This window comes from Manis javanica, chromosome 7, assembly GCF_040802235.1.
Source record: "Manis javanica isolate MJ-LG chromosome 7, MJ_LKY, whole genome shotgun sequence".
Lineage (NCBI taxonomy): Eukaryota > Metazoa > Chordata > Mammalia > Pholidota > Manidae > Manis > Manis javanica.
Genome location: NC_133162.1, coordinates 49,790,125 through 49,804,372, shown reverse-complemented (window position 1 = coordinate 49,804,372; position 14,248 = coordinate 49,790,125). Strand labels below are relative to the sequence as shown.

At 36.9% G+C, this 14,248-nt stretch overlaps 1 protein-coding gene across 5 annotated transcripts in view; it reads right to left on the bottom strand.

The window, feature by feature from the left end:
• The window catches only part of CTNNA3 (catenin alpha 3), a 1,703,691-nt gene that overhangs the window by 63,113 nt on the left and 1,626,330 nt on the right, over nt 1-14,248 (bottom strand). For all 5 annotated transcript variants that reach the window (XM_073240982.1, XM_073240981.1, XM_073240979.1 and 2 more), the window contains one exon: nt 748-853. In XM_073240982.1, coding sequence (XP_073097083.1) covers nt 748-853 — 106 coding nt within the window. The remainder of the gene's footprint in view (nt 1-747; nt 854-14,248) is intronic.

Here is a 14,248-nt window from a genome sequence, read left to right as displayed (position 1 = left end):
AGATAAATATATATTGTGAAGTTGAATAATATAAAACCTGCAAAGTAATACTATATCTCAGTCTGAAATATTAATTGAATTTCTAGTACATTAACTAAAGAAATTGACATATTTTTCAATTAAAGTTAAGCAAAAGGTAACTAATAAAGTAGCTGCTGCCCAGAAAATTGGAATAGAGAGGGGAGAAATCTAAAAAAAGGAAACCAAGTGTTTATAAACTTTTAACATCAATCTCTGTAAGGATTATATACTTGCTACATTTTATATCTTCACTTTAGTATTCTATTAATTACTATTTGCCTTTCAATTTTATACAGAATGCCACAATATGTTGGTGACAAAGACTACCTAACATAGTAGAATTTTGAAAGGTATTGATTTTGAAGAGCAAAAAATAAAAAATCTAAAGTATCAAGGAAAAATAAATACTAACATCAGGTATCACAGCCAATTAATAATTAGAGTAGATCTAAAACTAAAAAAGCTGATATTTAAAACAATTTGAATATATTTGAAGCTCACACACCTAAGAAATAACCAAGCCCTAAATAATGGTAATAAAGCCCTAAGAAATAATTGTGTCCTTAGAATGAATTGTCCACTACTTGCATATTAATTATGCAGTAAAAATTTTAAAAATAATTAAATAATAATTTAGGGAAAACTGATCCAGGGGAGTACAAACCCAATACATGGCAGAGAGCAACTAGAATGGACTTTCACCATGTCTGTTTGTAGAGAACTCACTTGGTTGGCAATCTGCCGAGCAAGAACATCCATCCTTGATCCAGATTCCGATATCATTTTAGCTGCATAGATCACATCGGTTGTATGCTTTAGTGGTCCTTTGCCCCTTAAAGTAAAAGAATAAATGTTAGTTGTAGTGCTTCATGCTGAAAGACACACATACACACACTCACACAAAACACTGGTATCCCAAAGTACTGGCCATTGGCTTCACATACTTCATAAGCCTCAGTTGGACACCAATATTAAATGGAAAATGAAAAATAAAAGAAGGCCTTTTGTGTTTAGATTCAGGAAATACTGTCAGGGAGATAGACTGCATTGGATCTTCATTCCCAGGTATTTTTTATCTTGAACCTCAGCCTAGAGATACTTCCAGTGGATGTAAGGTATTTTCTTGTTTCTAGAAAGAAACATGGATTTTGGATATTATATACACTTAACAATGCATTTTGATTAGCAGATCTATTTTTGGTCTTTCTCTTTTTAATCCTTTTTTACAGTCTTTTGATTAATTGCATTTTGTTTTTATCATATTATCTCTTCTCGAAAATAAATTCACAGTAATACCATAGTAGTTGAGTCTGAATCTGGAGTCACACTGACTGTCTTGGACTCTTTCCCCCAAACAGATCAATTCTTACTATTTGTGTAAGTCAGGCAAAATATCTACTGTGCCCCAGGTTCCTTCGTAGTAATAGGAGCATCCACCATATGAATTCATTCTAAGGATTACATGAGTTAATATCTACAAAGTACTCAGAACACTGCTTTAAACAAAGTTAAAAATTTTTTTAAAGCATTTTGTTTAAAGCTTTAAGCATTTATAAAACAAGCAGTTGTTGTTTTCTGTTTCTTTAGAATAATTTTAGTCCTTAATGCCATGGAATAAAAGTTAGGTTTGTTTAGGAATTTTGCAAGGTAAGTAAGAAGAAAGATGCACACTTCTCACTTTATTGGAGTGGGATAATATAAGGAGGTATTTTTATCTTCTCTTTCTTGAAAAATAAATGAACAATACCTGAATGAGTGCAACCATTCCATACACCTAAAACCACTCCTTTCCTTATTTCCTTATGTCCAATTCCTTTCTCTCTACTGAGCATCACACACTAACTGTCCTAATTAGTTGGTTTCTGCTCCTTGTCCCTAGCAGAGAATGAGACACCGAAGGAATCACTCACTAAAGCAATTGTTTTGATGCTTTAAGGGGAGCAAGGAGAGTGAGGGAGATGGAAGGAAAGAAAAGGAAAATTTTGAGGGAACAAAATACAGTGGAGTTAGAAGAGAAAGGGAATGAAAACAATCTTTCTCATGTCTTATTTACACTTTGCTCTGGTCTTGCGGACAGACGCTCTAAAGCTAAATCTAATAAGATTTATTATTAGAGGAAAATCTCTGTTCACTAAGGACACCATCACTATGTAGTTGATGAAAGACAGGACTCACAAAAAAGTAAATGATCAGAGTTCTATACCAGAAAATGTGAATACCAAAACATGTGCACCCTATGTGCCAAAAAGTCTTTTCCATTGTACTTTTTCCATGGTGCTTTTCAAATTCATTATAAGCAAGTTTTCCTGAAGAAAGGTAGTAGCATGTCTGACACAATGAAAACCTGGCCTCAGAATATGGTTATTATACCTCTCCTCTCTGAATATGCTGACATCGGTTGCTTGGAAATATTTTTAAAATCAACGTTAATTATTATAATATTTGAGTCACTCTAATCAAATTTACTTTATGCATCAGGCAGAACTAGATGTTATGTACATGGTTATGTTCCAGAAAGGCAGTGCATTTCATTATTGCTATGCATCTCCAGAGAAAGTTACACTTAAATAAAGCTGTCTAAGCCCCCAAAAGGCAATGCATCAATTTTCAAGGTCTTAAACAATGGACAAAGGTGGTTTCTTAGGAGAGTAGCTAACACTCTCAGTTTAAACAATAGATAAAGAGTTATAACTAAAACATGCAGCTAATGTACCTTTCCCTTCAAAATAATATATTTCCCCATATAAAAACCCTGGGCTGATGAAAGGGGATTGCCTTTAACTTTAAATACATACCTTGATATGGGACCCCATCTTAAACACATATAGAACTTAAAAGTAATGATAATACATTATGACAGACCACAGTTATTCTCTTCTTCATGTTCCTAATTAAATGTATTGTCTGGCAAGTTTCCTACTGAATGCCAAACAAAATACACATTTTACAAATGAGTCCACATCATGCCAAGTTTCCAGAGGAAGCTGCAATTACTGAAACTATGATAAATTTTTAACATTCTTGGCCTGAAGTGTCCTATGTAATGAAGGCTTTTTAAATTGGGAAATGCATTCAAAGGTGTTTTGCTGCCTTCATTTTCATTATGGGTTCTCAGGATCTCCTGTCAGTAAACTGTGTCTGCAATCACTGAGTCTGGATCCTACAGAGAAACATGCTAGTGGCAGATGGGATAGACCTCAGAAATATTTTAAAGAACCCAGAGGTCAGAAATATTTAATAAGTAGTGATTACAATAGTTATCTATTTCCCCAGAAAGGAGGGCAGATAGAGAACTCTGGAGTACAGAATCTGCCAATTAATCATTAAATTATAGGTTAGAAGATATAATGGGAAAGGTTGCAATAACCCAGTATGTCGAGCCATGGAAAATTTTATTAGGCAAGTAATAGGGATCACTTGGAACTTAATTTACTGGTGCAACACAAACCTCTCAGCCATCTTTGACACTGCCACAGCCTTGACTTCCTCTCTCTGTCCTCACCCCTTTTCTGGCATCTGCCCTTCCCTTCTTTCTGCTTTCTCTTCTCTTTCTCTTTTGATTAACTCAAGAAAAAAGATGATACATTCATCAACTCAACTAACTAGGGATCTTGCTTAAGAATAGAAAATAATCAAATAGATTCATGGGCGTATTTTGTCTTTTAAGAGACAGAGAATATCTATGAAATGATTTGATATTTTCTGAGACTAAAAACAAACAAAAAACTGAATTATATATTTGGTACTTTGTAACCCCTCAGTCTTTGATAACGAAGACCAAATTTCCCTTTAATCCTCTTTTGCTTTGATTTTTATATACAGTAAGTCCCATGACATTGTGGTTTACTTGATAGATGAACACAAAACTGTGATAGCATATTTTGTTCCATAGTAAGAGTTAACACAGTGAGCATTTTCTATGTACTAGGCACTATTGCATATACAAAGTAATTTGTCATTATAATAGCCCTATGTGTTTAGAATTATAATTAACCTCATCTCACAGATAGGGAGACTGAGGAACAGAAATGTTAAATATGTCTTTTATCAAGTTACACAGCTAGTAAGTATTGGAGATGGAATTTGAACTCAGGCAATCTGACTACAGAACCTGCTTTTAATGACTATCCTATACTGTTTCCAATAAAACACACAAAGATAAAATTAAAATATTAATTTTAGGTTTTAACGACTTATTGTGATGATCATTTTGCAATATACACAGGTATCAAATTATTTCATTATATACTTTGAACATACAAGTCAATTATACCTCAATAAAAAAACAAATATAATAAAAATAGATAAATAAAGGGAAAAATACTAAAAAGATTTATTCAGACATGGATGGGAGTTACCATGAGTACAATAGAGAGCAAAAATGAGGGTTAGGCACTAGGTGGTTGAGAGCTCATCAACAGTGACTTACTCTCATAGCACAGCCTCAGAGAATCCAACCCATATATGTTTCCCAGCCCAAACAAAATTAAAGTATGCTACATGACATAGGTTTTTGGAATCATGGCAGATGGTTGAAATGATACCAGTAATAGTACCAATACCCAGACCCTATAGTCCTGAGATTTCTTTCTTGAAATAGTATTATTTTTCTCCGCTTTTAACCCAGCACCCTTCCTCTGTCTCCTCTCATTAATTCTAAACACAAAACTCACATTCAGCCACTGCACAGCCATGCTAGATGGGAGACTGCATTTTGTTCATTTATAATATAACAAATAGAACTTTTATCTGAGAATTTTAGCTTTAGACCTAGTTATTTTATTTAATTCTAATAATGAAATTTAGTGAAGCAATAAAGTGGAATAAGATGAATATGTACGCAAGAAGTACATTTTGTCTGCATCCCAGTACTGTCAGTTATTAGTCATATAGTCTTGGGTAAATGACAGTTTGACTAAGCTTATTTTCATATGGTAAGGATTCATAAAATCATATATTTTACACACTATTTTGCACATATTAGTTGCTCAGTAAAAGTTAAATTTTGCTTTCCTTTATCCTTTAACAAATAATGATATTTTATAAAAATTTACCTTTTGACTATTTAAAAACTACAGTTTATTAACTGATGTGACTAAATTGAGTTCCTTCTTATACCTGCTGACAATATAACTCTGTATAACCTTGTCCATAACATCCTTTTATAAGAAGAGAAAAATAGAAAATATATATACCCATAAATTCTGTGTGTCTCTAGTCATTGTGTTGTTCAAGGTTGCTCTTTAGCTCCTTATAAGTAGTTACAATTTGTGACCAATCTTTTGACAGTATAAACTTTATAAACTGTAGATAATGATTTAGTTCTGCATTGGTACCATCCGAACTCTCTCACTTGTAATTCTGACTTTATATACAAAAGGAAGGGGTAATTATCATGGAAGGCACTGAAAATGATGAGATAAAGACAGAGGTACTGAACTCAAGCAAAGTCACATTGCTTTCCTACTAGTCAAACATGAAACTTTCATTAGGTTCTTCTCTCCCTCTGGATGTTACTTTCTCTTGTCAAGTGTCGGTCTCTCTCAAGTTCTGAGGACCTGTAACAGTTCTTGGACAGTCAGTGAGTGTCATCAGCTAACAATCATCCTGAATAATTAGAATCCTGAGGAGCTTTTGGGATTCAAGTCTGAAAAAACTGTTGTTGCCCCATGAAAGAAGGAAAATACTATCTGAGCACTGTATATATACTTTTTCATTTCTGCTCCTCTTGTTCCATAGTTTTCAGATTAGCCTAAATGCTATAACAACATCAAAATATCTTAGTGGCTTAGCCCAATACAACGTATTCCTTTCCCACATCAAGGTGGATTGTGGAGTGGTGGGCTGTATATACTATTTAAGAACCTGGGGACCTTCTAGCTACAAGATAACCTGTCCCCTAAGACATCACACAGCCCTCTGCTGGATCCGTAGAATCCAGACACACAGACTAGTGTTAACTCTAAAGAGGGCTGGGAAATGTGTTCTGTTTGGCCACAGGAAGAAAACAAAACAGGCTTTTATAAATTCACAGTATTATCTCTGCACTTACTCCCACATGTGCTAAACTCCTGTATCTTCTTTTTTTTTTTTTTTCATTTTAGCACCAGAAGTGTGTGTTTCCTGTGAAGGGAATTTTGGTGTCACAAGTATGGGAAAAATTTGGGAAGTACCAGGGCTCTTCCCCAATACAACTGAAATTATAAGACATATACTGTTCCTGGGCAGAAGACCAATTCTATTTTTTGTTTTGAAATGTTTACACTGTAGATGGTCTATTATTAAAAATAAAAACTACATAAATTTTACTTTGTGTATAGTGACAATCATCTTTCATGTTCAATGTTGTACTTGTTTATGAAGCAGGGGTAGGGCTTGTTTTAGAGACCCTCGGAGGATCAGCCTGGGGAGGATACTTTTCGTTATTATTGACACTAATACTGTTGCTGCTGTCCTTATTTTTGTCTGGGTGTTAATGAGGTGTGTAGAGGAAGTAGAAAATTCCTTCCTTAAAGCCAAAACTATTTTTCTAAAAAAAATATGAGATGTGAATCATCTCTCTGTTCTTCAGCCTTCAAATTCCCTAGTCTACTCTCTACCTGTTAGTGTATCAAATTCTAAATAGACTATGATACTTAGAGAAAGATTTCAGGAAGTATCTCTTAGGGCCAAAACCACTAAATACCTAGGTAGAAGCAGAAGTAGAAATAGAACGAAGGATTTCCTTGCAAAGTTTGTTTTTCGGTTGTAAGCAAAGAAGAGGTCAGCCAGTCAGGTATTTTTATTTTTGTCTTTAGTAAAACAGATAGACACCTTCTTCAGTTTTTCCTAAGTGTGAACATTTAACTATTTTTTTCTGTGGAATTTTACACTGAAAGCACACCTAACAACAAAGATTTTGTGTGCTTCCTGTGTTCCAGGGAGCATAGAAAATTGCTCAGTTTGTCTCTCAGTTCTCATATCCAGAATTTCTGCAGTGTAGTGCAGGCTGTTCCCTGCACAAATTTAAGAGTTGTCACTGCATATCAAGGATGCTCCCTTAACATGCTTATCACAATGTATGCAGTCTTACAGGCTCATGTTATGCCTAGAATCTATCTATTATCTTCACTCTATAAACAAGAAATAAAAGCTTAGAAACTTGAAGTTCCTTAACTTTTCTCCAAGATAAATGAGTACCAATTGATCTAAATTTAAAAGCAGAGTTTAAGTCATTTGTACTTTCAGAGCCAATTTTTAAAAATTATGTAGTTAAAGCCATAGTAATCAAGACAATTTGGTACTGGCACAAGAACAGAGCCACAGACCAGTGGAACAGATTACAGACTCCAGAAATTAATCCAAACATATATGGTCAATTAATATTTGATAAAGGAGCCATGGACATACAATGGCAAAATGACAGTCTCTTCAACAGATGGTGCTGGCAAAACTGGACAGCTACATGTAGGAGAATGAAACTGGACCATTGTCTAACCCCATATACAAAGGTAAACTCAAAATGGATCAAAGACCTGAATGTAAGTCATGAAACCATTAAACTCTTGGAAAAAAACATAGGCAAAAACCTCTCAGACATAAACATGAGTGACCTCTTCTTGAACATATCTCCCCAGGCAAGGAAAACAACAGCAAAAATGAGCAAGTGGGACTACATTAAGCTGAAAAGCTTCTGTACAGTGAAAGACACCATCAATAGAACAAAAAGGAACCCTACAGTATGGGAGAATATATTTGAAAATGACAGATTCGATAAAGGCTTGACGTCCAGAATATATAAAGAACTCACACGCCTCAACAAACAAAAAACAAACAACCCAATTAAAAAATGGGCAGAGGAACTGAACAGACAGTTCTCTAAAAAAGAAATACAGATGGCCAAGAGACACATGAAAAGATGCTCCAAATCGCTAATTATCAGAGAAATGCAAATTAAAACTACAATGAGGTATCACCTCACACCAGTAAAGATAGCTGCCATCCGAAAGACAAACAACAACAAATGTTGGTGAGGCTGTGGAGAAAGGGGAACCCTCCTACACTGCTGGTGGGAATGTAAATTAGTTCAACCATTGTGGAAAGCAGTATGGAGGTTCATCAAAATGCTCAAAACAGACTTACCATTTGACCCAGGAATTCCACTCCTAGGAATTTACCCTAAGAACGCAGCAATCAAGTTTGAGAAAGACAGATGCACCCCTATGTTTATCGCAGCACTATTTACACTAGCCAAGAATTGGAAGCAACCTAAACGTCCATCAGTAGATGAATGGATAAAGAAGAGGTGGTACATATACACAATGGAATACTACTCAGCCATAAGAAGTGGAAAAATCCAACCATTTGCAGCAACATGGATGGAGCTGGAGAGTATTATGCTCAGTGAAATAAGCCAAGCAGAGAAAGAGAAATACCAAATGATTTCACTCATCTGAGGAGTATAAGAAGAAAGGAAAAACTGAAGGAACAAAACAGCAGTGGAATTACAGAACCCAAAAATGGACTAACAGGTACCAAAGGGAAAGGAACTGGGGAAGATGGGTGGGCAGGAAGGGATAAGGGGGGGGGAAGAAGAAGGGGGTATTAAGATTAGCATGCATGAGGGGGAGGGAGAAAGGGGAGGGTGGGTTGTACAACACAGAGAGGACAAGCAGTGATTCTACAACATTTTGCTAAGCTGATGGACAGTAACCGTAATGTAGTTTTTAGGGGGGACCTGATATAGGGGAGAGCATAGTAAACGTAGTATTCTTCATGTAAGTGTAGATTAAAGATTAAAAAAAAAAAAGAAAGAAAGAAAGAAAAGGGGTATTACTCCTTGATAGGATAAAACTATTGGTAAATCAAAGATCAACACATGCTTTAAATATCCTTAATGTTGATCACTTAAAGGGTGTCAGATGATCAGCTATGGAGGTACTCTTTTCTGATAATATTCCTTTCTCTTAATAAAAAAAAAAAAAAAAAAAAAGCAGTTCCTGTGTGCTGACCTCCAATGAGTTCTACACAGTGGTATAGAGGGCAAAGGGTCTGTTTGTTTCTATGCAGAAGATCAAGGCCTAGCTTGGCTACCCAGAAAATGAACTAAGATATGATATGAGGAGGAGCTTCTGGCATCAACACTCTCTGGAGGGCTTGTGCCGGGGGATGATCATCAAAAAGCCTCCACAGGGATCCGGACGATGCTGCGGTTGTGGCTGCATCCACCCCACCATTTCCTGGACTTGTCATTGGAATGAAGAGGGAGATGTCTAGGCTGGCATGTGCATACAGTGAGACAACGAATTTGACCAGATCTGTACTGTTGGAACTCAACCAGGAGTTGGGAGGGGTGCAAGTTGTAGCGCTCCAAAATCTTATGACTATAGACTATCTACGGTTAAAAGAACATATGGGATGTGAACAGATTCCAGAAATGGGTTGTTTTAATTTGTCTGATTTCTCTCAGACTGTTCATGTACAGTTGGACAATATCCATCATATCATAGACAAATTTTCACAAATGCCTAGGGTGCCTAAATGGTTTTCTTGGCTTCACTGGAGATGGATGGTAATTATAGATTTGCTTTGTTTACGTCACCGTATTCCTATTATGTTAATATGTGAGCGCAAGTTAGTTAGTAGTTTAAAACCTATACATGCTTAAGGTACTCTACAAGAAGATATGTCAAAGAAATAATCAATCCTTCCATGTTTTCTTCCATATGCTACCTCTATAGCTTTTCTTCTTCCTTCCTAATTACAATCCTTAAATAGAATTCGTGCCTCATATCGAATTTACCAAGTATCATAATTCCTCCAGGTGGTAAAGATACCTCGAGACAAGTGCTGAGCATAGAAGCCACAGGGCATAAATCTGCAAAGAAGTAAAAAGCTAACCTTTTCAAACAATATGGCTTCTCTCTCACTTACCAACTTTACATTTCCCTGTATGGCCCCGGAAGATGACTGGTTAGCCAGAGACGGGTAAGATTCCTCAAGGGAGGAACAACCTAAGACAGGCACAGTCGCAGGGGGGCCATCAGGTGAGAAATTGGGGATCAACAGAGGTGAGGCTCAGAACCTCATCCCCCCTGTTTTGAGAGAAATCTTCTGCATCCGTGGATGTTTTGCTGCCCTTGTCTAGCTTGGATTAGTACTTAGTCCATAGGCACACACCTGATCATCTACATTTGCCCTCTTACAGCACTAAACTATGTTTTCTACCTTTATCTTGCATCTACCTACCACTTCAGCATTTTATTAAAAATAAAAATAATAATAAGAAGAAAGGGAGAAACATGGGATCCACATATAAATCAAGTATAAAAATCAAACAAATATTCATATTTGACCTGATTGTTTATAGTTCATAATGCGTGATCAAAACCAAAAGTTTCTGTGATGAATGCCCTTGTACTGTTCACCATGTAAGAATTTATTCACTATGTAAGAATTCGTTCAGCATGTAAGAACTTGTTCGTTATGCTTCAGAAGATTGGAGACTGACGAGAATTAGGCTTGAGATGGATTAATGATTGTGCATTGAGCATTGACCTCCCTATACAGAATTTTATTGTTGTTAACAACCATTTGATCAATAAATATGAGAGATGCCCTCTCAAAAAATCAATCAATCAATCAATCAGTCAATCAATCATGTAGTTGGAAGCATCATCAAAGGTTTTCCGTCAGAATGCATCTTGAAGCATAGAAATTCAATGAATAGCTCTGAATTAGTGGAATATTTCATATATTATGAAGAAATACTCAAGAACAAGAGATTCCTTGTCATTGTTCTGAGTGCTATTAAACCATCATTCTCTATCTGACCAATCCCAAGTTTATGAAATAACCTCTTTGAATTTCTTTTATCAGCAACCTGACATTTCTCTTTCTTTTTTTCTTTTTTCTTGTTTCTTTTTCACTCTATTTAGGGCTAAAAACAGATACATCTGGGGGAAAGAAAAGTCACAGTTGTTTTTTCCCTATTACCTGGAGTTTTAACTTTTGGTACAGAGAGAGATGTAGCCTAGTGGTGGGGGCCCAGGATTGAACATCAGACGTTTTTCAGAACCAATAATGAAGCCATTAAGTTTATTTGAGAACCCTAACACATGTGAAAATCATGGTGCATAGGTAGATTTTTCTAGACCTCAGCCCAATTTTTGAGTAAATTAATGTTTTTTTAATATCAAATCTAAAGAACATCGATGGCTAAGACACATTGTCACCCTCATTTACTTTCCTGATGGCAAAGAAAGTCTTGCATCAGCCTAGAGGGGAAAATAAAGTTAGTAGTTGTGTGGATGCTGATTCTCACTGCTTCTTTCTCCTCACAACAGGTGTCAGCCTTGTACCAATTGCTCTAATCATTCCTCACAGACTCCTTGTATTAGTTTTTTACTGCTGCTGTAACAAGTTATCTTGTTACAAGTAAACTCAGTGCCTTAAGATGACACAAATTTTTTACTTTATAGTCTGGAGGTCAGAAGCCCAAAACAACTTTGACCAGGTTAAAGTCAAGGTGTCGGCTGGGCTGGTTCCTTCTGAAGGCTCCAGTGGCAGAAAGCTTTCTGTTGCTTTTTCAGCTTCTTATGGCCATCTGTACCCCTTGGCTGTGGCTCCTTCGTCCATCTTCAGAGCACATGGCAGCAATTGCTGCTTCTGTCATTGCCATCAGTGACCTTCTCTTTCGTGATTGTAAGAACCTCTGAGATTCCACCTGACCCACCCACATTATCCAGGATAATCCTTCCACCTCAATATCCCTAATGTAACCACATTTACAATATTCCTTTTGACATAGAAAGTAACATTCACAGGTTCTGAGGACCAGGAGGTAGACAGCTGGGAGAGCCGCTCTTCAGTCTACGGCAGTCTTTGTGAGTCGCTACCCAGTCGTCAGACTTGTCTCCTGCGAGGGAGCTACAGGACTCAGACCACACCAGCTGGAGCAAACTGCCAGCACTCCGGTGGTTGCTTCTCCCCAGCTTGCTTGTTCTTTTTTTAACCTGACCTGTATTATTCCAACTGCCAGTAAAACTGTCAGGTTCTTGGTTCTTAATGGTTTGCTAGCTGTGTGTTCTTTTGTTTACAATTCATATTAAAGTGTAGGACCTGGGGATATTTGGAGATCTAGGAAAACCAGAGTTAACTAGAGAGACACTGTATGTACCTGGTGCCTCTCTCTTTTCCCCATTCCCCACACAATAATTTCAGCCAACCTTTCTCTCCTCTTGGAGCAAACATGGAACACAACCTTGAAAACATATCAGACTCCAGCCTGGGGCCAGAGGAGAGGAGGAGTTCTATTCGGGGGGAGATAAGGGAAGTTTTTCAGGTGATTAGTGTATACAGTAATTTCCTCTTGAGACCTGCAAGCTTTGAATACTCTGGAACATGTTTTCATACGATAGTCAGACACCATACCTGCTGCATACTTAAAAGAGTCATTTTAGGGATAACATTATAGTTACTGAAACTGTGAAATAAGCGATAAACTCAGTGGTGGCTCTCCACCCTCATAAGGGTAGTGACAACTGACAAAGAAATCTATTTGTATCTTTCCTTGTGCAGGGGAAAGTAACCCCTATAGCATCCATTCCCCTGATCCCTCCCTGAAAAAAAGACTAAGTCATTATTCCATCAAAACCCTCTCAGGACGTAATAGGAAATCTGTACTCAGCACCAACGTTTGAAAACAGGTCTTTTCTCGCTGTCTACACAATACTTTGCTAAGTGTGAACATTAATCAAAGCCAGTGTACTGTAAATACAATCACACTCTGACTGGGAGTCCGTCTCTTTCCTGTTGGCATTGGCTTCAGCATTAATCACATACATAATCTCTCACTGAGCTTGGGCATTTTTTCCAGCTTCCCCTTAAACCACTGTGATATACTATCTTCTCCTGCTCCTCTAATATCAAACTACATTTTATCAGCTCTGAAAATAATCATTTTCAATTTATGAAAATAATATAATTTAACTTTTATTTAGCATTTGACCTTCTTAAAGCCAGCATACCAATCTACTTCTCAGTCTGGTCACAGCCCAATGTTATCCTAAGGTTCAGATAAAGAAATGTTTGGGGATGAAAGGGCCACCAACTTAGTCAAGACTTGTCACAGCTAACAGGTTGGACCCAGGAGGTAGTTCAAAGGTCTGGCTTGCCACCAGCATCTGGGCTCATGGTTGTTTCCAAGATAATAAAAACCAGTAGATCTTTAGCATGCCCTCCTGCCCAGACTCGTCAGAATATAGCTACAGTTTTTTTAAATTTAAGGATATTCTAAAGTCGACCACTTTCAATCTGCTTATTTAGGTTGAGTATGACTTGAGATAGTGTTTTATGTGATTAGTTTTCATGTTAATGTGCCACTATTACTGCTCCCCATTGATTAAAATGGTTTACTGAGTTATTTTAGTGTGTAGTGACACAAGGTTGATTTTTTAAAGGGTATGATTTTAAAATTTGAATGAAATAATCAGCTCCAGAGTTCAGACACACACATTATTTTTCACTTTCTCCCCCTGTCAGGCTTTCTACCCAGTTATTTAACTAACATGATGTGAGTCAACATACTTAATGCCTCCTCATTAAAAGAAGCTAAAGCAATATTATAAAACAGTACTCATCCAGCATCATGTCCGACTGTGCCCCCCAGCCTCTCGTCTGTATGTGTTGGCCTTTTCCTAAAAATCTGGCCTTGGAATAAAATAGACTCATAATATATTCAGGGATTTGGACCTGCTTTTTTGGATGGCTCAGCCTGGAGGGTCACGTGTTAATATCACATTGAACTATATTAAAAAGGGACTGTAACTTAGTTTAGAATTGTTTGCTTCGTGATGTATTTCTTAGTAGGCCAAAATTATAATAGAAAGAAGAGAAAGTTAGGGCTTAGATATTCTTCCTTCCTTCCTTTTTTTTTTTTCTTTTTTAACTTTCTAGATGTTTCTGCTCTTGGTTAGGTGTAGGTGCTTGGTGCTTTCTAGCAATGTGCCTTGGGTCAGTGTCAGGATGTACTGGACCACAGATCTCCTCCACCCTTTTCTACAGGGGGCTTACTTCACTCAAGGCCTGCCAGTTCTCTCTTTCTGAAAACAGGCCTCAAAGGTTCCCCAAAATTCTTTTGAAAACTTTAATGCTGACATGCAAGCACATGGAACTTGACTGTGATGGCTGCCTTTCTTACCTATCTAGAACACCTCCCCAAACCCCAGTGTTTTTCTTTTTTGAAAAC